General features: G+C 40.4%; 1 protein-coding gene across 5 annotated transcripts in view; it reads right to left on the bottom strand.

Moving 5' to 3' along the window:
- Positions 1 to 24,567, bottom strand: part of JPH1 (junctophilin 1) — a 79,946-nt gene that overhangs the window by 8,106 nt on the left and 47,273 nt on the right. For all 5 annotated transcript variants that reach the window (XM_081266549.1, XM_081266548.1, XM_081266546.1 and 2 more), the window contains exons 3-4: positions 15,042 to 15,160; positions 1,246 to 1,892 (exon numbers count right to left, since the gene is read on the bottom strand). In XM_081266549.1, the coding sequence (XP_081122675.1) occupies positions 1,246 to 1,892; positions 15,042 to 15,160 (766 nt within the window). The remainder of the gene's footprint in view (positions 1 to 1,245; positions 1,893 to 15,041; positions 15,161 to 24,567) is intronic.

The following is a 24,567-nucleotide window of genomic DNA, read 5'->3' on the forward strand; positions in this document are numbered from 1 at the left end:
ACAAATCAATGTTAAACATTTTAAGAAATGAACGCTTGCTGAACAGCCAGAATCTCATAATATCAGCCTATTCTGAAAATCATTTAGCTCCACAGAGGTTAACTTTTGGGTAATCCAGCTAATCCGATTAATTCACATTTAGCTAATTTAAAAGTTGAGAACCTGGGGACAAAGAGAGCTAGTGTTTTACAGACATTAGCAAAAGAGACATGAGAAATTTCAAGGATAAATTAATTCAAAAGATGAATTGTGATAGTTTAATCCTATGAGTAAATGGAGCAGCCCAAACTGAGATACCAATGTTATAACCTTGTTGGCCAAAACACTAGTCTACATCAGTATGCACATGTCTCTGACACAACTAGTACATATCAGGTGAGCTGTGGCTTATTCCCTAGCTACATTTAACACCCACTGCCTCAGTGTCAAAGGCATGTGAACAGGTCACCAGGTCATTTTTTTTAATCAATAATTATTTAGCTTCAGGTTAATAGGAATTCTACAGAATCTGACAACATACTAATTCCACATATTATCCAACAAATAAATCTGACATGAAGAAGCACATAGGCATTTTTTCATTAATACAGAACATTCTGGCCAAATAATAAATAAATGTTCAAGATTCATTGATAATAACTAGGATCTACCAGAAAACTGAAATTGCCAGAGCATTTACATTCTGAAATTAGAAGACCAAAAGTCATCCTCCTCTTCAACTACTAAAAAATTTCTCTTTTGGGGAAGAAAAATGTTCTCGCTGCAAAGCCAGGCTCATTAAGTAAACTCCAAGCTAAACCTATATGAGAAGAATTCACAATGCTAGAAGAGATGTTCTTTTTGTGTAAAGATGATGGCCACAGTAGGAGGGTCAGGGAGGGTTCAGAACTCCCTCCTAGAGCTCTGGGAAGGAAAGGCATGTTTCCTTTCTAGCAGTCAGAGCACAAGCCACTATGAAGATCACCAAGAAGAGCAGACAGAGGCTTGCTAGAATGTGAGGTGGTCCTGGGTTGGTCAGGTCTCGCCTGAGTTAATGTCTAAGGTAGGCAACGGAATGTGCCCCCGGAACACCTGCCTGGAGAGCTCTTGCTAACTCAAGCTACCAAGGTGTTAAACTCTAAATAACCCCGTGACCCTAGGACCTCTGTGAGCCCAGGCAGTTATCGAGATGCGCACCACCCTCTGTGGCTCCCCGAAAGAACCAAAGGGGAGGAAGGAAAAGAAAATACTTGTGGTGAGACTTACTGAATTGGCTTCTTTTTCCAAAGGGCACGAATCGTTGCTTGCTGGATTCTTTGGTATAGCAAGTTCAGACTTCTTAGCTTTTGGCTCAGCTTTGCTTTCTTTGGCAACTGGTTTTGTCACAGGTTTGGGGGGACTCCACTTGTTAGGCGATGGCTTGTGCACCAGTGCTGAGGAAGACTGGCTCGCTTCATCATCGTCCCCCATGTGTTCTGGAGGGTGCTGGGGGGCATTCAGTTTCACATAGTAGCCGTGATACTGAGAATGCAGCTCCCCATTACTGGGGGTGGGGATGTGGTGGCGGCCAGAGTACTTGGACTGGGACACCATGGCTCCGACCTCCTTTGAGGGAGCCTTTGACATCAAGGGCTTATTGACGACAGTTGTCACCTGCTCCTCAGCCATACTCCTTTTATCTTGATTGAGTCTGGCCCCGGAGCTGGGGTTTTGCTTCTTCATGGACTTTGGGGAGGGAGGTTGGGGAGAGTGGCTCTGTTTGGGACTTGCCTCAGGAGACCTCGGGGGTGTCGTGCCTTTGCGATAAAAATGAGGAGATTCCTTTGGGGTAGGTGGCTTTTCTGGTACCTTTTCTTCTGGGTTTTCTTTAGCATCTACACCTTCCTGCAATCTCTGTTTGATGTAATCGGGGCCTGGGAAAAAAGAAAAAAAGAAAAATAAGATGTAAAGTCTTGTATATCAGGTTTCTCTCTCTATATATATATTTTTTTTGGCTAAAGGAGATTAACTTTTTCCCCTTTAAATCCGTTTACAAGGCTTTGACTAAGCATGAACACATTTCATTTTCTAGGGAAAGATACTGTTTATTACTGAAAGGGTACTTTTAGGACAATACATTCTGTTAATTGTCCTATTTTGATAGCCATAAAAATCAATCAACTCTGACTTCCCTAATAATTGTATTATTCTTCTGTACCTGCAGAACATAGAGGTGAAATTCATGTTGGTAGAGGAACACCATAATTAACCTATTTATCCAAATTAGCACTGTACAGTTAAAACACAGAAAGCACATTCTTATATAAAGAAGTGACTCTTGTATTTGAAAATGTAATAATGTATCAATATTGTAAGACAAACCCTGCAGATAACATATTGGTAATGATCTGTCATCAAAGTATCATTAAAACTTGCTAGTTGGGTGCTGAGGTTGTGGCTCAGGGGGACAGCGCTCACCTAGCATGCATGAAGATATTGTGTCCACCTAAAACTACAAAATAAATATTCAAAAAATCCCCCAAACCAAAAACTTTCTAGTTGGGACAACTCCTGTAGTTTAGGATGTGCTGTACAAATCCTTTCCAGGTTGTCCATTCACAGCTGTGACAAACAGATGTTCTGCAGGTGTCCAAGTCAAGACAAGGCAGTTGTCTTTGAGGCTGCAGCCTCAGGATTTTTAGCCTCAGGATTTTGATTTACTTTATATACTTCATGATGTTTGTAACAATCATGTTATTTTCTATGAATAGAAAAATGTTCAGTTTTTAAAAAGTGCATTTTTGCCAGGAATAAGTTATAAAGAAGCAGAGTGCATCAAAAGATGGTACAGGCTGACAGCACTTAAGGATGCCTGTGGTCCTGACAGGGGCAGCTTGGGGGACCTGGGACAGTTCTCCAAGGCAGCACCCTCCTCTTAGGCACCATAGGTCTCTGCCTCACCCCACGACCTAGTCCTGTGCACACTTTGGCCACCACTCCTCCCAGCTGCTTTCCATTACCATGATATGAGGTCAAGGTCACACACAATGTGGTTGGCCACCTTTGTAAATGAGCAGGAGCTGACAAACCATCTCTCAAGTCTATGGTGGGGAAGCCATCCTCTCTTACTTGCTGCGAGATCACTGACCAGCTCTTGCCAACTCCAGAGCCCTGGAGGAAGGTTCATCCTTCTTCCTGCCTCCAACCCTACCCCTCACTCCAAACCAGCAGAAGATTTATAGAGGGCTGAAGAACAATTATCCTTATTTATTAAAAATACATGTTGCACACTTAATATGCTTAACTCTTCTTTCCATGGTGGTCTGTGTAATAAGTTATTGTATTAAATTGCTATTTGTTATGCCAGGTATTTTCCAAGATTTAAAGGCCCATCAAAACCTTAGGAAGTAGCTGTTGTTATCCCCATTTTACTCATGTGGTAACAGCCTTAGCAGCTAAAAAAACCTCAAAGTCATGTAAGTCCTGTATAGCCTTTAAGGTAAAATATAATGCAACATATAATGTAACATTTTAAAGTCAGGATGAGATTTCCTGAGAACGCACAAACGTAGGGTGCACCAAGGTCCCAAACGACTGCATTAACACAATTTCTGTCCTTTAGTGGAAAATTTCCCACCCTTTGGGATTTAAGTTTCCCAGTCCTGTTAACATCACTTGTCAATAATTGAGATTTCCTTTCAAAATTTGAAGATACCAAATTTGAAGTAGAGATACTACCTTGCATTCTACCAGATCATAATGGAATGAAATTAGAAATCAATGATAAAATAAGAAAAAAAAGCTACTCCAACACCTGGAGACTAAATAATATGCTACTGAATGAACAATGGGTTGCAGAAGACATCGAGGAGCAGATTAAAAAATTTTTAGAGGTGAATGAGAGCACAGATACAACCTATAGAAATCTCTGGGACACTATGAAAGCAGTTCTAAGAGAAAAGTTCATTGCATGGAGTTCATTCTTTATAAAAGAAAAAGTCAACAAATAAATGACTTAACATTACATCTCAAAACCCTAGAAAAAGAAGGAAAAAATCAACACCAAAAGCAGTAGAAGGCTGTAAATAATTAAAATCAGAGCTGAAATCAATGAAATTGAAACAAAAGAAACAATTGAAAAAATTGACAGAACAAAAAGTTGGTTCTTAGAAAAAATAAATAAAATTGACAGACCCTTAGCCATGCTAATAAAGAGGAGAGAAAACTCAAATTACTAACATTCGTGATAAAAAAGGAAGTATCACAATAGACACTACAGAAATACAGAAGATAATCAGAAATTATTTTGAAAACTCTGAAAATACCAAAGGCATTGACAAATTTCTAGAGTCATATGATTTGCCCAAATTGAATCAGGATGATATACACAATTTAAACAGATCAATTTCAAGCAATGAAATAGAAGACGCCATCAGAAGCCTACCAACCAAGAAAAGCCCAGGTCTGGATGGATACACAGCCAGGTTCTACAACACCTTTAAAGAAGAACTAATACCAAAACTCTTCAATTTATTTCAGAAAATAGAAAAAGAGGAAGCACTTCCAAACTCTTTCTACGAGGCCAATATCACTCTGGTTCCAAAAGCAGGCAAAGACACATAAAAAAAAAAAAAAAAAACCAAAAAACTTCAGACCAATATCTCTAATGAACATAGATGCAAAAATTCTCAATAAAATTCCGGAAAATTGAATACAAAAACATATCAAAAAGATCCTACACCACAATCAAGTGGGGTTCATCCCAGGGATGCAAGGTTGGTTCAACATAGGGAAAGCAATAAATGTAATTCGTCACATCAATAGACTTAAAGATAAGAATCATATGATCATCTCAATAGACCCAGAAAAAAGCATGTGACAAAATACAGCACCCCTTCTTATTCAAAACGCTAGAAAAATTAGGGGTAACAGGAACATATCTCACATCATAAAGGCTATCTATGGTAAGCCCCAGGCCAACATAATTCTAAATAGGCAAAAAAATTAAGGCTCTAAAAACTGGAACAGGACAAAGATGCCCTCTTTCACCACTTCTATTTAACATAGTCCTTGAAATACTGGCCAGAGCAATTAGACAGATGAAAGAAATTAAAGGGATACAGATAGGAAAAGAAGAACTCAAATTGGCACTATTTGCTGATGATATGATCCTATACCTAGAAGACCTTAAAAGTTTCACCATAAAACTTCTAGAACTAATAAATGAATTCAGCAAAGTAGCAGGACATAAAATCAACACCCATAAATCAAATGCATTTCTGTATATCAATGACAAATCCTCAGAAAGGGAAATGAGGAAAACTACCCCATTTATAATAGCTTCAGAAACAAAACAAAACTTGGGAATCAACAAAAGAGTTGAAAGATCTATACAATGAAAATTACAGAACCCTAAAGAAAGAAATCAAAGAAGACCTCAGAAGATGGAAAGATCTACCTTGCTCTTGGATAAGCAGAATTAATATTATCAAACTGACCATATTACCAAAAACACTATATAGATTTAATACAATTCCGGTCAAAATCCCAATGGCATTTCTCATAGAAATAGAAAAAGCAATCATGAAATTCATCTGGAAAAATAAGACACCAAGAATAGCTAAAGCAATCCTTAGCAGGAAGAGTGAAGCAGGTGGCATCACTATATCAGACCTTAAGCTACACTACAGAGCAATAGTAACAAAAACTGCATGATATTGACACCAAATGAGACTGGTAGACCAATGGTACAGAATAGAAGACACAGATACTAACCCACAAAATTACAATTATCTTATATTAGACAAAGGTGCCAAAAACATACATTGGAGAAAAGATAGCCTCTTTAACAAATGGTGCTGGGAAAACTGGAAATCCATATGCAACAAAATGAAATTAAACCCCTATCTCTCACCATGAGCTAAACTTACCTCAATGTGGATCAAGGCCCTAGGAATAAAACCAGAGACCTTGTGACTAATAGAAAAAAAAAGTAGACCCTAATCTCCATCATGTGGGATTAGGCCCCAACTTCCTTAATAAGACTCCTTTGGCACAAGAATTAAAATCAAGAATCAATAAATGAGATGGAATCAAACTAAAAAGTTTCTTCTCAGCGAAAGAAACAACCTGTGAGGTGAATAGAGGGCCTGCATCTTGGGAGCAAATCTTTATGCCTCACGAATCAGATAGAGCACTAATCTCTAGGGTACATAAAGAACTCAAAAAGCTAAGCACCAAAAAAACAAAACAAAACAAACAAACAAACAAAAAACCCAAAACACCCCCCAAAAAACCAAAAACAAAAAAAACCAAATAACCCAATCAATAAATGGGTCAATGACCTGAACAGACACTTCTCAGAAGAGGATATACAATCAATCAATGAATATATGAAAAAATGTTCATCATCTCTAGCAGTTAGAGAAATGCAAATCAAAACTAAGATTTCATCTCACTCCAGTCAGAAATGGCAGCTATCATGAAGACAAACAACAAGTGTTGGTGAGGATGTGGGGAAAAAGGCACACTCATACACTGCTGGTGGGACTGCAAATTGGTGCAGGCAATATGGAAAGCAGTATGGAGATTCCTTAGAAAATTGGGAATGAAACCACCATTTGACCCAGCTATCCCTCTCCTCAGTCTATACCCAAAGGACTTAAAAACAGCATGCTACAGGGACACAGCCACATCAATGTTTATGGCAGCACATTTCACAATAGCTAAACTGTGGAACCAATCTAGATGTCCTTCAGTAGATGAATGGATAAAAAAAAATGTGGTATACATATATGATGGCATATTACTCAGCAATACAATTGAATAAAATCATGGCATTTGCAGGTAAATGGATGCAGTTGAAGAAGATAATGCTAAGTTAGCCAATCCCCCAAAACCAAATGCCGAATGTTTTCTCTGATATAAGAAGGCTGATTCATAGTGGGATAGGGAGGGAGAATGTGGGAGGAATAGATGAAATCTATTAGATAGGGCTAAAGGGTGGGAGGGGAAGAGAGAAGGTATTGGTTTAGAAATGATGGTGGAATGTGATGGACATTATTATCCAAAGTACATGTATGAAGACATGAATTGGTGTGAATATACTTTGCATACAACCAGAGATATGAAAAATTGTGCTTTATATGTGTAATAAGAATTGTAATGCATTCCACTGTCATATATACATAAAAATTAATAAAAATAATTCATATTTCCTTTCCAAATTTGGTAAGCATCCTTCCCACTGTCTTTTGTGATGCTCTACAAGTGAGCCACATCCCCAACCCTTTTTATTTTGAGACAGGGTTACCCAGGCTGGTCTTGAATTTTTCATCCTCCTGTCTCAACCTTCCAAATCACTGGGATTACAGGTGCATACCACCAGCCTCAGCCAAGTGCCCTCTTTTCAAAATTGACTACTTTCTTTTAACTCCTCCATCAAAGATGGTGGTATGAGTTCCTGGCCCAGCAAGGGGCATTGCTTGGATGAAGAAGAGGGGCAAATGTAATATGTGCAAAAGATGACATCTTTGTTTCTGAATTCTTCCTTGGTGCTATGTGCTGGACACTTCGGGAAGGAGGAAGCACCATGAGGAAGCACAAGAGATGATTATGTTTCCCATCAGCAGACTCAGCCCTGCTTTTTACATTTGTTCATTTATTCTTGATGCCTGGAATCAGATCCAGGACCTCACCCATGCTAAGCACCAGGTCTACCACTGAGCTGCACTCCCAACCTTTGCCCCTACCTCTTTAAAGTCCAAAATGTCTTTCACACTGGTCCTCTGGGGAGAAGCCCCTTGTGATTCTATTGCAGATTTACTTTTACAACCCCTCCTTATCTTCTGTGGTAAAGTATACTTCCCTGAGAGTCCGACACATATCCTAAAATATGTCACCCCTTTGTCCAAAATGTCATCAGAGTTGGCTTTAATTGTGCTTTACTGTCATTTGATTTTATAGTATTACTGAACCTACCCATCTAGGTCTGGAAGTAAATGTATGGTGCAAAGACAATTAAAATAGTCCAGACTCTTGCAGCTGATGGAATTTTAATGTAAACCACATAACACTGAATCAATTACACAAATGACTAAGTTCTTATAATGTCCTTAAAGGATAAGTGCAAAAGTTATATTTGCAAAAAAATCACCAGTATCTATCTCAAGATTAAGGAACATTAAATGCTCATGTTTAACTTAATTACACACAGAGAAAAATGTGGAGAAAATAATAGACTCTGGCAAACATGATTAGCTATGTATTTTTAAAATTGGAAGGAAAAGGTAAAGAGATGCTGAATGGTGAGAGAGATGATAAAAGGCCCATGTGTTTCATTTTGAAAATGGGACTGTGACAGTGCAGCTTACAAATTCAGGATTAATCCCCGTGACATTTGGCCTCACCTGCATTTACTGTGGAAAGCATACAAACAGCAGAAATGGGAGTTGCTTTGACAGATTCCCAACCAAAGGGATAGCTGTCAGCTGGGGCGGAGACTGAGGAAAAGCTGATCAGTACAAGATGCTGTTTGCTGGGAGGGACTTAGGCAACTCAATTACACTGGTTCAAGAAAAATTAATTTTGTAAGACAGCACTTTAGGATATACTTTAATTATTGGACAATTCCTATAAAACTTGAATATTATACATTATGTACTATGTAGGTGTGTGACTTAGCTTTTGCATCAGTGTGACCAAAATTCCTGTCATGAACAACTTAGAGGGAAAGTATTTGGGGCTCATGGTTTCAGAGGTCTCAGTCCATAGATGGCCAACTCTACTGCTCTGGGCCCAAGGTGAGACAGCACATCAGGGCGAAAGGAAGAGGCCAAGTGAAAGAAAACCGTTCCGTTCATGGAGGAATCAGGAAGCAGAGAGAGGGCAAGAGAAAGGGGCCATAGGGAAGATGCACCTTTCCAGGGAACATCGCCAGTGGCCTACCTGTTCCATCCACATACCATCTGCTCACAGTTACCACCTAGTTATTCAAACTAGGATGGACTGATTGAGTCAGAGTTCTCATAATCCAACCACTTTACTTCTGAACATTCATGCATTAACACAAGGGCTTCTGGGGAGACTCCTCATACCCAATCCATAAACATGCTTTTATAAAGAGTAAAGAGAATCCTTCCTACTTCTTAACTTACACTGTATTATTAGTAACAGGTCAAGTTGAAGATAATTTGTCCATTAAAGGAAGTTTTATTAATGGGTTTATAAAGCTAAATTTTGGACTCCTTTGAATTCATTTTTTTAAAATAATTTTTTAGTTGTCAATGGACTTTATTTTTATTTATTTATATGCAGTGTTGAGAATCAAACCCAGTGCCTCACACATGCTAGGCAAGCACTCTACCACTGAGCCACAACCCCTGCCCTCATTATTTTTTAAACATATTTTTTAGTTGTAGGTGGACACAATATTTTTAATGTATGTTTTATGTGGTGCAGAGGATTGAACCCAGTGGCCCACATGTGCTAGGCAAGCACTCTACCAACTGAGCCACAGCTTGAGCTCCTGAATTCATTTCTTATCATGTTTTTTAATTCTCAAATACAAGTCTAATCACTCTTTCAATTTCAGAAGTTTGGTGTGGCACAGGTTTTTTGCCCCAAGTGCATGAGGAAAAGCAAGTCTTACATAATTGCTTTTGCCTACTCTTCTAAGATGAGTTTTTCCAGGTATATCCACCCAGATTCATCAACAGGGCTTTGATGATACTCCAAATCTGTTGAGCTCAAAGAATTGACTAGAGCCGGGTGTGATGGCACACACCTATAATCCCACACCAGTAATCTCAGGAGGCTAGGGCAGGAATGTTCCAAGTTTGAGGCCAATCTGGGCAACTTAGACCCTGTCTCAAAATAAAATCACAATGGCTGTGGGTGTAGTTTAGAGGTAGCACACTTCTGGGTTCAATCCATGATGCCATCACCACCACCACAACAGAAAAGAATTTACTAGAACAATGAAAGTATATTTTAGCACCAAAGTTTAGATTTTTTTAAAAATGCCTAGCTTTATTATGCTTTTGAAAATGGCTGGCTAAAGATATACACACACTCCCATCGGGAACTATTCTTGTAGCCAATCCTCAGCCAAATCTGAGGTGCTATCCCCAGAGATTTTTATTTAGTAAGTACAAATCAAAGCCCTAGAAATCTTAACGTTCATCTAATGCTCCAGATGATCCTAGTATACACCAAGTCACAGGTGTTTGAAAGCATGCAAAAAAAAAATGCACATGTTGACTGGATGTGGTCCTCATATCAGCCTCATATGACTACATCCAGTTGGAAACGGTTCCAAAGTAGCATAGTCATGTGACAGCTGGCCACACAATAAGGATATACAGCTAGCTTTTCCATAGTAAGATGGAATGCTTTTTAAACAAGACATTTAATATAATGCAGAGGACAGAAGTTTTTCCTGGAAGGCTTTCTCTTGGAAGGCACATGCTGTGCCCGCTACTTGTCCTGTGTGATTGTGTGTGTTAGCAGTGCGGTGCCAGCAACATAAAGCTGATGAGATGCAGCAGTTCATTAAGAGGACTAGCCAGAACGCTGCCAGGGAGGGAAATTATGACAAGTGCTGATGCAGTCAGCATTTTTAAGTCAGTCGTGTTTTTATAGACACCATTTATGAATTCTAAGGGCTTTGTCCCCACTGGGGATTCAAACTGGGAAGTAGTCAGATGCAGGTCACCTGCTCAGTGACATGCCACACGATATGAAGTAAGTCAGCACACCACCCACTGACACTGGAAGCTAAGTCGTCATGGTTGGCACAAAGGTTGTGTACAGACAATGGCAGATGGTGGCAGCAGGGAATCCAGTTTGAACTTCAGAGGTGAGCCACCATGGGCTGGCTATGGGCAGAAGGAGCACCATGAACAGTCCCCCAAACAAATTTCTAGAAGGGCAGTGCCCGTAGCAAATGCTTCGTAGTGACAGTAGAAGTCATTAAGCAGAAATTAGGCATTTTTTCAGGAGACTGCCAATCAATCAAAGAGGACCAGATTGAACAACTCTAAAAGCATGATTTAATCAGTAGCAGGACCACTTTCGAGTCCCCTCCTTTCCTCTAGGACCTTACAGTCCCATCTGTAACCATGCCACACCGTCTGTGACCACAGCCGTAGCACTTGCCTGAGAGCCGTGGGACATCTATTCCGGTGCCCAGCCCTGGGCCAGCACTCAATACATATTTGGTGAAACTGAATACATGGGAATGAATATATGGTGAGAATAACCAGAAAACTTAAGAATTACTAATTTCATGTGTGCTAGTGGATTATTTGCTTTCCCTTCTTCATTTAAAAAAAATGTATTTTAGGTTTGGAAGGAGAGCTTAGCAGCCATCTGTTTCTGGATGCTTCATTTTTCTTAACCCAAAGTAGGACAGATTAAGGAGAGGCATAGGCAATTATGTTTTTACAGACTTCTAACTCCTGTCGGAAATGCAAGCTTAGTTAACACTAGTCCATAATAATCTACACCCGAGACTTCACTTTCACCTTCGATAATGAGTGTACTCTGTGTGTGAGCACAACCTGCTTAAACAGGGCAATAAGCATGTTACCTAAGGAAGTGGGCTGCCTGTCTCCCAAAGGGGTTCAGACTCATAAATTCACCACATTCTGAGACAGTGTTTCAATTTCTTTAGCCCATGGCCAGCTCCACTGATAAATAAAACGATCTTTACATCCTATTTAATATAATTTGCAATTAAGAACAAAACAAGAATCTTGATAGGGAACAAACTGAAACTACAGGACAAAGAATCCTGTGTATAATTTCCCAGTTGTCCTTGTTCTCCAACTCCTTCATCTTCTTGGTGATCACCCTCCGAACCTTCATCTCAGCCCTTCTAGCTTAGGAACACGATTTTACCAGCACAACCATGGCTTGGGATAGACTCACATGACCACAGCTCACAAGACTGATGTATGATACCGAAAAGCCAATTCATTAGTTGACAGCAAGCTCTCCCTCTTGACAGACCTCCGTGGAAAGCCTGATCACAAAATTAGTTACTGGTGAATGTGGCATGGGGACAAGGAGCATGAGATGAATCAACTACCTAATGGCATGAAGCTGAGCTGGCCTGATGCAGCCATTTCCTGGGTCAGGATGATCTTGCCAAGACAGCCATACACACCGCTGGCTATACTTTCCTGCCTCCTTCCCCCCAACATCCTTGCCAGTGCAACTACAATGATCCCAGGTATGGCTCAGGCTTCTCTGGGCAGGGTTTGGATGAACACTGCCAATCTTTGCCTCTGTGACTCACTTTTCTTCTATACTTCTTGGGTTGCTGATTCTTTCTGGAGGTGTTGTCCTACACCCAGTCATGTTACGAGGAAATCCTGCAGTTCTTACAGCCACACTATCACTGCAGATCATCTGACCTCTCTCTGTGCAGTGTCATGGCTCATTTTCAAGTTTAACCTTCAGAGGGCAAACTTCTTCTGAGTTCTTGGGAGTGACTCACTATGTCATTCACACTGATAACAATTCAACTGTCTCTATGTAATCATCTATACACACACTCACATACATCCATTTGTATGCTCTTTCATTATTGGAACTTAACTCTTTGAGAACAGCCCATATGGCTGTTTTTTCCTGTATTTTTAACTCAACTATAGAATCATTTCTTTTTTTGAACTACGGCCATAAGATTTAACTAAGATGGTAAATACCTGAAAATACCACCAGCTCCTAAAAAATTGATTTACCATGAAAATGTCCAAAATGTAAGCTACGACATCCTTTTTCTCAGGGCTTGCAGCATCTAGGCATGGCACAGGCATGGCAAACAATGGAGATATTTATGCCTGAGATATGTAGACTCAATGAGCAGCCTGACTTAAAAGAATTCCTTGAGAGCCCTGTTAGCAAATGTCTATGTGATATGGTCACCTGTAAATGCAGAGTGGAAAGCATGAGTTAAGGCCCTTGAGAAGACCTGTGATGCTCCCTACAGAAAGGACCTTCTCTCCAGTGGCTACAGGAAGTGCTGACCGTGGGTGCAGCCTTTCCTGGAGCTCTGGTTGCCAACAGACCCACTGTTCATCTCATGCTCCTGGGATGGATTCATTACTGATGGACCCCTTGCTTATAGGCGACTGTTTTAGCTAAGAAGGGGTAGAATTACATTTTCCCACAATATTTCTTTCCCCTCAAATGCTTTTACACCATAAAAGCCCTTTAAAACCATTCAGTCTGGAAAACTGAGATGACCTTCCATATCATTTCCCTCTTGCTCACACCTAATAGAAGTCTCGAGGGACCCCATTGCCCAGCAGCTCTCGGCGTCTGCAGACAACAATAATAAGTTTGTTTGCTTTCAAAGCAGCCCAAGCCCAGCGTCTCCTCGCTGTCCAGCTTCTTTCTACCAAGGCAGCTCCCTGGAGAGCCCAGGAACACCTAGTAGGTTTGCTGAAAACCTCCTGGAACAGCTAATTCACCAAAGTACTTACACACTGGGGAAGTGTGAACAAAACAGGTGATTCCAGTACTATCTATCAGTATCGGAAGAGGAAATCAAAGGAATCCTTTTGCAACAAAATTTAAATATGTATACAGGATTCAAATCTACCCACCGGCTTCCAAGAGATGTACATGAGAGAAAACACCCATATCAGTGATTGCCTCTGTGTTGGTCTTGGACTCTTGGAGAGTTCACTCCATGAGAACAATATCTAACATCTCAGTATCGAACTGGGCCCCTCTCTAGACTTGCTTATATAAAAACTAAAAACTGAGTCTTTTTTAACCTAGCCCTTTACTGTCTTTCTTTGCAAGAAACAATCATGAAATAAAACGACAAAAAAACAAAAAAGGGGTTGGGGTTGTGGCTCAGCGGCAGAGTGCTTGCTTAGTACATTCGAGGTCCTGGGTTTGATCCTCAGAACCACATAAAAATAAATAAAGATATTGTGTCCAACTAAAAACTAAATGTTAAAAACAAAAACAAAAAAGAAGCATACCCCTAAATCAGCAGGTCAATTTCTTTTGCATTATTCCATCCTTTATTAAAGCCAAGTTTCTAGATTTTCTATGGCTCTTGCCATTCTGTGCACATTCACTTACCCTGTACACTGGGACTCAGAGATGCCCCTGGTTCTTATGTTGTCTCACCCTCAGCAGAACCAGAAGCAAACCAAACACCCACACCACTCAGGGTGCTGGGAGGGATGGGGTGATATGCAGCTTGACCGATTTAATAAAAATCAATGGGTGGAAATTCTTTACCATGAAATACAAATTTTAATAGAAATTTAGAACATTTTGATCTCTTTACCTAAAAATCTGTTTATCTCTGTAAATAATCACTAGAAAGATGTTGCATATAGAACAACGGAGACACATACATTCAAAGGTATAGCTATTTTGAAAACAAAAATCCTGTTAGTATATCACAGAAAGGGATGAAAACAGCTTACTGGGGAACTACTAGGAAGTGAGTTAAATTTAAACTTCCTGCAAGTATTTGTTGGTGGCTATTTTTTGATATTTGAGAGACAGGTGATCAAGGTAGTTATTTATTTATTTTTTTTGAGGTTGTCACTTTCCATTTCTTCCATTACGGCATGCATTTCCCTCTTCATCTATTACGGTTAATCTGTCTTCAAGTAGTTACCAACTAACATCACGCCTCTGAGCTTCAGTTTAGGTACATAAAAAAACAAACGAAGAAACCCCACAGTACTTACTAGTTCTTCTCCTATTGCTGATGCCATTATTGTCTGGCCTCTGAATCTGGGGACATTTGTGATGGAATGTGCAACTAACACAATTTTTCATAAGTCAGATACTTTTAGATTCCTGACTTGTTTAGAGCTCTTGGCTCAAAGCTGGGGGGATATGTGGCTGGGAGTGCAGAGGCAGACAGGGAGTACCCCCCAAATCTCCATTGCTGACAAACTTGAAGGGATATTTTGTTACTTAATATACACTCCCACTGATCTTGTAGTATTACTGAGTCATGAACCTTTATGCGAGAAAGGAAATAAAAGAAAACCAAAGGCAGTGCTCCAATATTTCCCATCAAAGGAGAAGGGTTTTACCTGGTTGGTAGAAATCAGGTGACAGCTCCCTGGCTACAGCTCTCGCGATGTCGCACTCCTGGCGGGCGGCCAGCGCAGCCTGGTCAGCAGCGTCAGCTTTCGCTCTTGCGTGTGCAGTCCTACATGGGGCACGAAAGGGCCAGTCAGCAAAGGTAGCACCTTATTAACTACATGTGGACAAGCAAACGTCCATCCAAGAAAAGAACTGTTCATTAGGATCATGGCCTGATACCTGCAGTACTAAGCTTTAGTGTCCTATCACAGTGGGATTTCAATAAAAAGAGATGAAGCTACCTGTAAATCGCCTCAGTCATTTCAGGGGAAAATGAAGAGGATGAGCGGGGCCTGTGTAGCCTGATGCTAAGTCTGGCTGTCGAAACTTACTGGACCAAATCTGTTGGCTGTGGTTGGTATTACCCACCCTGAAACTATGGAGAGAGCATATGATTTAATATAGTGTTTATAGACTGAATTCCTATGGTAGAATCAATGTAAAAGTTTGATCAAGCAACTTCTGTTACAGTGGCTTTGGGGGGGGGATTAGCAAAACTGTCATTGGTACTCTTTATCAATGTCCATGGCTTAAAAACTCTCACATGGCCAATTTTTGGGTGACCAGCATAATGCTACAAGGGATGTTGCTGGGAAATGTACACTACTGTCTCCTACCTGCCTGCTCAGGAGGGTTACCCAGGAGCCCACTTAGCTCACTTTTAAGCAATATTTTTTTTGTATGAAATAAAAATGCAAAGGGGGCAGAGCTGACACAGACAAAATGGATCTCTTGGTCTTCCATCTCTTCCCTGGCCTATTTGTATTCCCTGAAATCTCTACTACTTCCAAAGGGCTAGGGGCAGGGGAGAAGGAGGCAGGGGAGAAGGAGGCAGGGAAAGCCTTAGGCTTCTTAGGGCAACACAGGAGAATGGACATCAGCAGTCCCAGCAGAGAGGATGTGGAGGTCAGGCAGAGAACCATGGGTTATCCACTTCTGAAGCAGGCAAACCTTCTCTAGTTAGTCTTTAGGTGGAAATGATGGGTATCTAATTTTTCTAACTGCTTAAATTTTCTATCATATTTTATTAGCAGTAGGCAGGGCTATAAATAGCTAATAGTAAAAGCTGAATGGAAGTCTGACAGAAGTACATTCACATCTCCCAGAGACAACAGAGAAGGGAAGAGTTGGGAAATGGCCCTGTGCAGCTAGCTGGTCTTCAGGGAGAAACACAGCTGACAGCTGGCTGATGCCAACAGATCCAACCCACAGAGGTACACGGTCAGAAGGAAAAATAGGAAGATGGGGCTGGCCTGAGACCACTGGTAGGAGGCTCCATGCTCAACCTACTTTCTCCAACCCCCTCTTCTCATCCTGGGCTCTCATGGTGCCCATTTGTCTTCTTAGGACCCAGCCAAGCCTGGAGGCTTGATGGAATGCTTCACGAAGATTGGAGGCTTCACGAAGAGTGGGAGTTTGGATGTTTGATCCTCTGCTATAAATCCCAATGCAATGCACAGAACACGACCTGGGCACACTACTGGGGGGCCACTTTATGAATCAAGAAATGAATGACACTTCCTCAGAACAGCTGGACAGTTAACTTACAAATAAATGGAATGACAAAACCATACAGACAATAAAGGAACAGTGGGTGCCAGGAGTTCAGAGTACAAGTGGGAAAAGGGGGAATGAGTGGAGCTGAGGGATGCTCCTTAGGCATTTGTCAACAACCACAGACTCCCCAACACAGAGCGTGGACCCTAATGCAAATGACAGCCTTGAATGTTAATGTATCGATAGTGGCTCGTCAGTTATACCAGATGCACTCTGATGCAAGATGAAGGAAGCTGCACATGGGCCTTGGGTGGGGAGAAGAGGCAGATGGGAATTCTTTGTGCTTTCTGGTCAATTTTTCTAGTAACTTAAAAACTGGTCTAAAAAATAGACTATTAATTAAAAATGAATGAATTAACTTCCAAGCCATCAAAATAATTTTTTTTTCCGAATCGTGCAGGATATTTCCAATTACTTCTGTCTACAGGGTATCCTAAAATATGAAATGGACACAAAACCAAGAGGCTAAGAGAACATATTCCTAAGCAACTGCTGTAGAAGCTGGTTGCGTGGTGCCATCCTTGATGGTGGAGGAGGCTTTGTTCTGTGTCTGAGAGTCAGGAGATGCCCTCTGTTAATGTTCTTTCAGTTTCTCAGAATCTTTCCCAGAATGATCTTCCATTTTATCTGCTATTCTTAGCTAGAGCCTAATTATGTCTAGGTATCATAATTAATGAAGCCATAAGAGTACATGTAGTCTGCTAACCCTTCGATGATAAATCTACAAAACTCACAAATAAATCACTTACTCTGACACAACTGCAATATGCCATCATATACACTCAAATAAAATGGTAGTATTATCTCCACCACTTTTGACAATAGGCTAAACTGGAGAACAGATAAATACAGCTTACTCTTCTGCAGATACATTTTGAAAGCACAGTGTTATGGGAGCTTCATTTGCCACTTTTTTACTTAACTCTTTACTTTTTTATTTAACTCTTTACTTTTTTACTTACTCTTTCCTGTAAGACTAAACAGAGGGAGAGGACTTCCTTGTCTAGCCCAGCTCCATGCTGAACAGAGTACTGCTGCATGGCTGGTCAAAACCACATCCAAACTGGTCTAAACCACATCCAAACTTGAACCCAGAAGTCTGCTCAGAAGCTTTTGGTGAACCCAATATTGAGATGTGGAACAGAACAGGAGCTCTGAGTTTGCTGTTACCATCAGTCACATGTGCCCACGGCTACTGGAATGTCTAGCTTTTGCCCAGGAATAATCTGGACTTGCCTCTGGCTCATGTTAGTGAATTCATGTGTTCAAATCCCAGGCCCAGTTCCAGAGCTGCACACGACCCCTTTAATTAGCCAGCTGGTACAGGCATGCCATTGTTCCTGGGGTGCAGCATCGGGCTGAGCAGTCTGCAGAGATCAGCTGAAACCACTCAGTGGGATGCCTTGCTGCTGCAGCTGGTCACAAGGAAAACATATGTGCACCGAGGGAGCATGGTACCCAGGACACATTTCATTCATTCAAAAGCTTGCTGACATTTACAAGTCTTTTAGGCCTTTTAAGAAACTCCACATACCATTATCACATATGCTTCCCCCACTGAATGCAGTAAAAATAACCAAGAAGCATCTCCTTTTAGTGAGGCATCAGTGGCTGACTTTTAGGGCTCTCATTTTACAAATAATCCAAAGTTTTAACTTGTGGAGAGTTTTGACGTGGGCAAAGCCATGAGAATGATGCTGATATACAGAGAGACCTCGTAGCCTGATAATTTTTTTCCCAGACACCAGCCCTGCAGAGGTCAGCTGTGAACAGACACACCAGGAACCAAAACTTCTTAATGCCAGGCAGAACTTGGGAGTTAAGAATGTAACTACAAATTATTTTTTGAATCAGTCACCTGATGAGTATCTAAGGTTTTTTTCTTTAAGGACCAAAACAGTGCTTCATAACCTCTCAGGGCACCTTAGTTGGAAAACAATAATGGAGTTTTCCCATTTTTTTTTCACTTTCCTCCCTAATTGACACATTCAATTTTTCTTAGATATAACAATGCTTTTATAAAAAGCATATTCAACTCTACACTGAACATGCTCTACCTACACTCCTCCTCTGGCCAACGAACATGCTGCTCAGGGTCCTTAAATGTCTACTCTTGACTTCTAGCTTTTGATAGCTCCTATGTCTATCCCCGACACAGCTGATAAAGGTTTTAATCTAGAATCTACCACAATTCTGCTAATGGTGAAATTGATACTTACAAAATTTGCTATTTCTACTTTTTATACATTCTCTTCTCAACAATAAACTGCTTCAAAAGTATGCTGATTTGGAGGCTGGAGGTTTAGCTCAGTGGTAGAATTCTTGCCTAACATCCATGCGGCTCTGAGTTCAATCTCCAGTCTCTTTCTCTCACACACATATTTATTCTGCTGTCCTTTAAAAATGTATTATATGTATTAAGTCAGAGTTATTTTACTGATCCAACCCTTAAAACTTGATGGCAAAGGCTATACTCTAATTGGTTCAGTGTCTGCTCTTGTGATTTGCTTTGACAACCAAGTATTTAAAGCTAATTATTAGGAGAATTTAAAAATAAGAGCAATTGGTAGATAGCTTGAGAAAACCCAAATCTCAGCTGATGGCAATACTGCACTTGCAGTTGCTCAAGCCAAACCCTCTGAGCCATCCCTGATCCCTCCCTTTCTTTCACATGCCCCATCAATTGTCAGCAAATCTAGTTGGCACCACCTTCAAAATACATCCTCAATCCAACTGTTGCTCCTGTCCTGGTCGCAGCATTAACATCTCACCAGGGTTATTGCAAAGGCAGAACCCATCTCCTTGCCATTTTATTTCCCTTCTGGTTCTCTTGAAAATGCCTGACAATAACCAGAAATTCTTTCCTGGGTTATGGCATCATGGGGGATAAAATGCAAAAAATATGACCTGTGAGCCTTCCTTTTGGACTGTGACATTACTCATTTATGTGAGACCTAGATTTCAGAAAACCAATTATCTTGTGCAGACAGTTGCAGCCCTTTTAAAGAAGAAATTAGTCTGTTGAGCAAGGAATACTCCCTGATAGGAGAAGAAGCAACTGGCTCCTGAAATCGCAATTGAAAATCAGAGCCATGATTTCTAGGTGACTAGCACTTGGTAAGAAACTGGTCCTTCAATCTGGATTTGGTTCTTGGATAAGACAAACCCAGTGAGGCTCAGCACATGCTCCTGGTGCTCAGCAACGCACAGGGCCCTTAGATGTCTTCCACCTTCTAATCTCAATCTTTCACACAGTGATTGACTGACAGCTGATGAAGATTTTAATCTAGACAATGATTCTGCTATCACTCCGTTCTCAGGAAGTGGTTTGGGAAGACTACATCTTAGGTGTCCCCATCTATCCCATCTATTGGTTCTTGAATGTTAATTTTCTCCATAAATTATCACTTTTTTTTTTTTAAAAAAAGGAATAAAAGACCGGACCTGAAGTAGTAACTTCAAGAAACAAGAATTCTTAGATTCTGGTTTCAAACATGTTATGTCATCAGTGAATAGTTCGTCCTATTTGCTAATGCAGGAGATCATGTCTTCATTTCCTCTAAAATACAGCCAGCACAAAAGGTAAACTAAGGGGCAGAATATTGCTATTAAGTTAGGTATTTGAGACTTACAGGTCTAAATTTTTGCACATGTATTAGAAAACAGGCTTTGGAAATATTGTTAGTCAGAGATCAGGTCAAGGCCCATCTGAGCCACAAATGGTTCTAATTGAAGAGATCAAAAGTTAAACCACATTACTTTATCACAGAAATGTCTCTGCAGAACTGCAGTCAGTATCAGTCCCTGGCTTTCTGTCAAGGGCAGAGAAGAACGTTTCTATACCTTTCATGAAATGCTGTCCATTATGTGTATTGTTGTCATGTTTATTGAGATTTAGGTGACGCAATCCTCTCATTGTTCAGTGCCAGGAAAAAAAAAAATTGGTCTCTGGTGATAAACTGGTTTGCTTCCTTGTACCATACAATGTGGACTACACAATCTGTTGTTTCTCTTCTCCTTAAGGCCACCAGAAAACCTAGAGTTAAAGCAGCCTCCACATAAGCACGTAGCTATCTAACCACACGCTCTGATGCTAGACTCCCACCGTCAGGGACGGTATCGTGAATGTGACAGGTGAGAGGGCCCTGAAAGCACTTTCTGGAAACCGGCAGGATATTTACACAAAACAAAAAGCCAATTCCCGGATCAATAAATTCTTGTTACACTGGTTTCTTCAGCTCCAGCCCCTGTCAGTGTGCTAATACTCAGGGGACAGGTATAATGACTTGGGAACAGCAGAGTTTACTACTCAGTCTCCTTTTATAAGATTTTCTCTAAGTTATAACATTTTCACACCTAGAAAAATCAGTCCTCACTCTTCAGTACTTTAGCGACTTTATTCCCTTTCATCTGATCAACAACTTAATAAGCTTAAAGGCTACATTCTCGATAGCCAGGTCAAAGTTCCATTTTTACTCCTTAATTGGAATATGCCAAGTAATTCCACTTTATCTTTTTTTGTTGTTGTTGTTGCTTCTGGGGATGAAACCCAGGGTATCTTACATGCTAGGCAAGTATTCTACCACTGACCTACATGCCCAGCCCCTACATTTTATTTGACAACAATAAAATTTTATTTTATAAAAATTATCTGAGATTTACCTCCCGATGTTATTTATATCAGATGAGAAAAAAAATGTGATATTAAAAAAACTTAAGGCATGTTTTATTCTTGAAATAATCTTTGGAGAAAAGTCCTTTTTAATGAGGGTCATTTTAAAGTTCAAGCACATTATCATTAAATAATATTAAAACATCTATTTCAAGCTTAAGCACCTGCAACCCAGTAAATGGGTGAAAATACTTGCCAATCACATATCTGAAAGGGGGTTAGTATCCAGGATATATAAAACATTCCTACAATTCAACAACAAAACCTTATCAAAAAATAAGCCAAAAACCTGAATAGGCATTTCTCCAAAAAAAAGATACACATATGGCCATGAGAACATGAAGAGATGCTCAGCATCACTAAACACCAGGGGAATGCAAATCAAAACAATGAGATCCTATCTCACACCCATCAGGATGGCTACTACCCCAAACCAGAAAAGTTACAAGAATGTGCAGAAACCAGAACCCCCTGCACTGCTGGCGGGAAGGTGAAGTGGCTGCTGCTCTTCTGGAACATACTATGGCAGCTCCTCAGCAAATTTAAAATAGAATTGTCACATGGTCTGCCAATTGGATTTTGGATATAGACACAGAAGTAAAGGAAAGCAGGGTCTTAAAGAGATATTTGCACACCAAATTCATAGCAGCATTATAATAGCCAAAAGTTTGAAGCAACCCAAGTGTCAATAGATGAATAAACAAAAAATTGGTATATGTAAACATATTATTCCTTAAAAAGGAAATTTAGATACATGTTACAACATGGATAAACCTTGCTGACATTATGCTAAGTGGAGTGGGCCAGTCACAAAGAGACAAATATTGTATAGGGTAGCTAGGGTCGTCAAATTTATAGAGAAAGAAAGAATTGTGGTTGCCAGGGGCTGGAGGGAGACTTTTGAAAGATGGTTAGTGGGTATAGCACTTCAGTTTTGCAAGATGAAAAACTTCTGAGGGATCAGTCATAAAAGTAAAGGAATAACCGCTGGACATTTTTGGAAAGAAGTCAGAACTTTCAAACATGCGGACCGTTTTCCTGTCTGTTTTGCTACCATAAAAACCTGCCATAGAAGCCGTCTTCAAAAATCCTAGTGGAAGGGATAAATGGGTGAGGAGGAGAGGAACATGAGAGATAACCCCAAGATTCCAAATAGGTATATAGACGCCTGGTCTCACAGCAGATAGCAACTGTGTAGGCCCTACTCCAGTTTGGAGGTGATGACACACTCAGTTTTACACAAGTAGGAGTTTATGTGATAGGCATTTATACTTGGGAATACAGGGCTATGATGCAAACTAGAGGACATGGCAATAAACAGAAGTGTGAACATCATGATGCATTCAAGGAAAGTTGGCTGAACTTGTCAAAAAGCAAAGAATTGAGTATTGAAACCTAAGTGTCCTGGGGACTGGGTGGAGGAAATAGCAAAATAACCTGAGAGAAGGGAGCATACACAGAATCCCTTTAAGTTCTTGGGTGAATCTTGGGCTCCTTTTAGGAGTTAAGTGGGTCACATCAGAATCTGTCTTTCCTCTGGGGTAGCTGCATTTTTCTCAGCCTGACTGGCTGATTTATGATTTATGGCAGCCACTAGCAATGCGGTGAGGATCTGAGGAAGGGACAGTCTGTCAATCCCCCTGTGCTAGGGAAAGTGAAGGCCGAGTCAAGGCGGCTGAATTTGTTGAGACCTATTTGAGGGAGCAGTTGGAATAAGAAGGCCACGGCTGAAGCCAGATGGAAGGGAGTCGGTGAGGAACTGGGCAGAGGAAGTGGAGGAAGCAGGTGTGGGGCACATGCTGGAGACTTTTGACCCAGAAAGGAAGAAGGAAATTTGGACAGTAACCAGAAGAATTAGCTGGGTCAAGGGAAAAGACATTTTACTTGCATTTTAAGTAAATGAGAACTGATACTAGTGGAAGGTGGGAAGGAAGATGCCCAAAGAATAGGAGAAAATGAAGTTTTGAGAAGATGACTATTGTTGGAGCCATATCCTAGATGAGGTGAGAGAAACAAAACAGGAAAAAATGTTTTTTAAAAAGGGATGAGTTGATCCAATGTTTTAAGGTTATTCAAAGGATAGTAAGTTTGAAAGAGAACAAGAGTGTCATGGGGCTTTGGAACCAGAAAGACCTGGGCTCTCACCCCAATTCATCATGTTGACTGTGCCCCCAATTTTCTTACCTGTAAAATGGGGACAATATTAATGTGTAGAGTTAGACTGAGATCAGGATTGGTTTATATGAAGTGCTTAGTATTAACTTAGGGTATTTATTGGATAAATGCCCATTATCTGTCTTCTGCAGAAATTAAGAGACAGTGGGGGAGATTCTGAGGGCTTAAAAGAGGTGAAGATGAAGAATCATCACTGTACCAAAGTTCTAAGGAATGGAAGAAAAGTATATTAGAAATGCTAAGTGGCCCAGGAGAACCTGACCTGGGTCTCTATGACTGGGCATCTTTCTCTAGCAGGATTCTTCTCTGGGAGAAGCAGAGGAGGTAGAATGTGGCTATGACACAGAGGCAAAGACCTGGATCAAGGAGGATGGGGAGCAACATAGAATCACCTGGAGCTGTGGGCAGGGAGGAAGAGTCCACCACCAAAGGTGGTCAATGGGTCAGATGAAACATAAGGAGCTAAGTTAAGATTGGGTGAAAAATGTGAGGGTAATCAGACAAGTGTAAAGTCATTATCAAAGTAGACTTTATGGTTTTAGGTATTTTTTAGCTGATGAAAATAAGATCTGTCTTTCCTAATGAGAAATTATATAGATAGTGTATTATTTTGACTGAATCTGGCTTGCTATTAAATAATATATCTTTAGGTCAATTTTTTTTGGGGGGGTGCTAGTAGGCCTTTGGCAACACTAGGTAGACCAAATTATTTTAAGGTAGATGCATATTCTATAAGATGGAGCTAGACATAATCACAAGTACATTTTTTCTTGGGCACTGTCACAGAGACACCTGGATGTGTCTAATAAGAACTCTGCAGCTTCAGGATCTGAGAACTACTTCTGGATAATGATAAAAATTAAAATGTCAATACTGTTTTTATTTTCCCTTCAGTATTAGGTTTCTTGTCTTTTGCCAAGGGTCTGTTATAGGTACAAATTAAATTACGGCCAAGAATTAGAGCAATTTAAGACCACGTAATGGTCAGAACACATGATGGCAGCTCGAGGTCTTCAGTTGAAGAACAGACAGATCATTTATTATGGATCATAAACTGGCCTAATCCCCAC

This window comes from Spermophilus citellus (genome assembly GCF_964194105.1).
Source record: "Spermophilus citellus genome assembly, chromosome: 14".
In the NCBI taxonomy this organism is placed as follows: domain Eukaryota; kingdom Metazoa; phylum Chordata; class Mammalia; order Rodentia; family Sciuridae; genus Spermophilus; species Spermophilus citellus.